General features: G+C 36.7%; 1 protein-coding gene across 2 annotated transcripts in view; it reads left to right on the top strand.

Annotated features, from left to right (window-relative positions):
- LOC107718708 (rhomboid-related protein 3-like) overlaps nucleotides 1-2731 on the top strand; it is a 35447-nt gene that overhangs the window by 8446 nt on the left and 24270 nt on the right. For both annotated transcript variants that reach the window (XM_016525906.1, XM_016525905.1), the window contains exon 3: nucleotides 1650-1874. In XM_016525906.1, the coding sequence (XP_016381392.1) occupies nucleotides 1650-1874 (225 nt within the window). The remainder of the gene's footprint in view (nucleotides 1-1649; nucleotides 1875-2731) is intronic.

Raw genomic sequence — 2731 nt, 5'->3', positions numbered from 1 at the left:
AGACGCTGTGTGTTTCGTTGTGAAAGCGAAACTACTCTGTTTGGTCTTCCAAAAGAGGACGATATCCGCTTCGTCATGCCTGGAGCTGATCCGTGCTGGTCGCTGAGGAAATATATCAACTTCGCGCTGTGGATCACCGGATCGGCTTTTACCGTGGACAAAGCGGAGTCCAGCCCAGGGTCGTCACATGTGGTTGCCGCAAGCCCGCCGGCCGCTCCTTTTTTACCATTTACCATTAAATTAAGGATTATGTTTATTTAATTAATACTTTCATTTAGCTAGGATTCATTACACTGATCAATGCTGACAGTTGTTTTTTTTGTTTTTTTTCTATTCATTAAAGAATAATCAGAAAAAAATGCATCATGGTTTCCTAAAAAAAATTAAGCAGCCATTTCTCCAGTCTTCAGTGTCACATGATCCTTTAGAAATCATTCTAATATTATCATTCTAATATTATAATATTTGGTGCTCAAGTAACATTTCTTATAATCACACCTGAAAAAGATTGTGCTGCTTACATTTTTTTAGGAAACCATGATGCGTTTTTTTCGGATTATTCTTTAATGAATAGAAATAAAAAATAAAAAAACAACTGTCAGCATTGATCAGTGTAATGAATCCTAGCTAAATGAAAGTATTAATTAAATAAACATAATCCTTAATTTTTGAACTATAAACTGGCCAGTGTGTGTACGTTTTGTGTGTACATGTGTATATCTATATCAAACAATCAGGTACTGGTGTAAGGTACTGTGTGCGCATTTTCATCGACAGATTCTCATTTGAGATGAGCTGTTATCCAGGCAGGAGTCTGTGGTCATTATTTTCTGGCTTTAGTTTTTCACAAAGTTGTCTTCTTTCCTGTATTTAAAAGAGTAAAGTGTTTTTATAGCTTTACCATGTGAATCACGTGAAACTGTAAGCTTTGTAAGTCAGTTTGTCATGTTTTAAACTATTTCATTTGATCCCAATGTGATGGAAAGGCAACATCTTTAGGGGCTTTCCAACTAAATGTCTTCATCCTTCTCAGGGCCTCTTCAACAACTTACATAATGCATGACCTGTATTCCTGATCAGGAGCCTGGCATGGGATAAAAGAACATTCCAGGTTTTTGAGGAGGGCTTTTTGCCTCAGCAATGAAAAGCTTGTTTGAACAGCATTGTCTCATACACACAAACACACACACATGCAATAACTTACACACTGTTTGTTACACAGCTGCTCTGAGACTTGGTGATGAGTGTGGAATCTTTAATCGGTTGCTAAGTGACAACAGTGGCATTCTGTCTGTGGCAGGGTTGGGGGGTAGGTTAGGTGGGATGTGGGATAGGTTGCACTGTCAAAGACAGAAAGACAGCTCATAGACCAATAACATCAGGGATATTTCCAAAAATAAAAATAAAAACAGGTGTCACAGATTCTGAATGAAAAAAAAAAAAACATCCGTAAAGATTAAGGATTACAGTAAATGCCCTCACAGATATATATAAAAGTTTCTGAGAGCCTGTATATAAAAACTTACAGGAATGAGGGACTACCAATACTGATTGACTTGGTTACTGATACATGATCATCTGCATATTTACATGAAAGTACTGATAAACATGACTGTTTAATTTGTGTCATGTTTTTTTTTTTTCCTCAGATGAGCAACAAGCGCTCAAACAGTTTCCGTCGAGCGATCCTGCAGGGGAGTCGGCAGCTCAGGAATTCCGCGCTAAGAGAGGAAGTGGGCTTGGGTCTGTCTCGGAGACTTGTGCGTCATGTTGCCTATGAGACTTTGCCAAGAGAGGTGGACCGCAAGTGGTACTTTGACAGTTACACCTACTGTCCACCACCATGGCTTATGCTGGCCATCACTATAGCAGAGGTTAGAATGAACTTTACTATTGAAAATTATCAAAAGAAAAAAATATATATTTTCCACTGCTTCTATAAAACTTTTATGAGTTTTTTTTTTTTATTGAACCTCAAAACATAACAGCAGATACTTTGTTCCCACTTTATATAAGGTGATTTTAATTACTGTGTAGGCTACTTATGTTAAAAAAATGGTGCAGTGTACATATTGTGTTCATGTTGGATTGTAAAGCTGCTATTGAGGTGGGATAAGGGTAAGGTTACAGACAGGTTTGGTTTAATGGTGGATTAAGGGGTATGGGCACTGATGTATAATAGAGAACTGGATTGCTCATGACATTATAAAAGTGAAGCCACCGTCCCACCATTTTGGTATTCCCTAGTATTCCCTTACATTCTATTGAATTAATAGGAAATTGTGCGATTTTAATGAGAAAACATCACCTAACAAGTCAGCGTTTTTATATCTGAAGTATCCCTGTACATTCTTACAACACAAACGTCCTATGCATATAAACTGTTATTTGTTTAATGTCGGGAATTTCCCCTGCTTATTAAAAAGTTACGTTCATATACGTTACCGTAGCAAACATCAGAGGAAAATGATGAACATCAGATGGACAAAATCTTCAGCATATGCATTTCAAAAATGACAAAGTGCTCACGAAATCTGAATGAAGATCTATGCTTTTTATGCACATACCTTAATTCGCCTTGTACATTTATTCACTGTTTATGTAATTTTGTTATAGTGTTTTTATTTGTACAGTAGGCTAACTGCAAATGTTTCAACAATGATTTCGTTAACAGCATTCATTTTGAAGCAGGCAATGATTTAAACGTTGGTTAAATTAATGATTAATTCAA

Source organism: Sinocyclocheilus rhinocerous, unplaced genomic scaffold, assembly GCF_001515625.1.
Source record: "Sinocyclocheilus rhinocerous isolate Xijiao unplaced genomic scaffold, SAMN03320098_v1.1 scaffold1715, whole genome shotgun sequence".
NCBI lineage: Eukaryota > Metazoa > Chordata > Actinopteri > Cypriniformes > Cyprinidae > Sinocyclocheilus > Sinocyclocheilus rhinocerous.
This window is presented reverse-complemented; position numbering and strand designations above follow the sequence as displayed.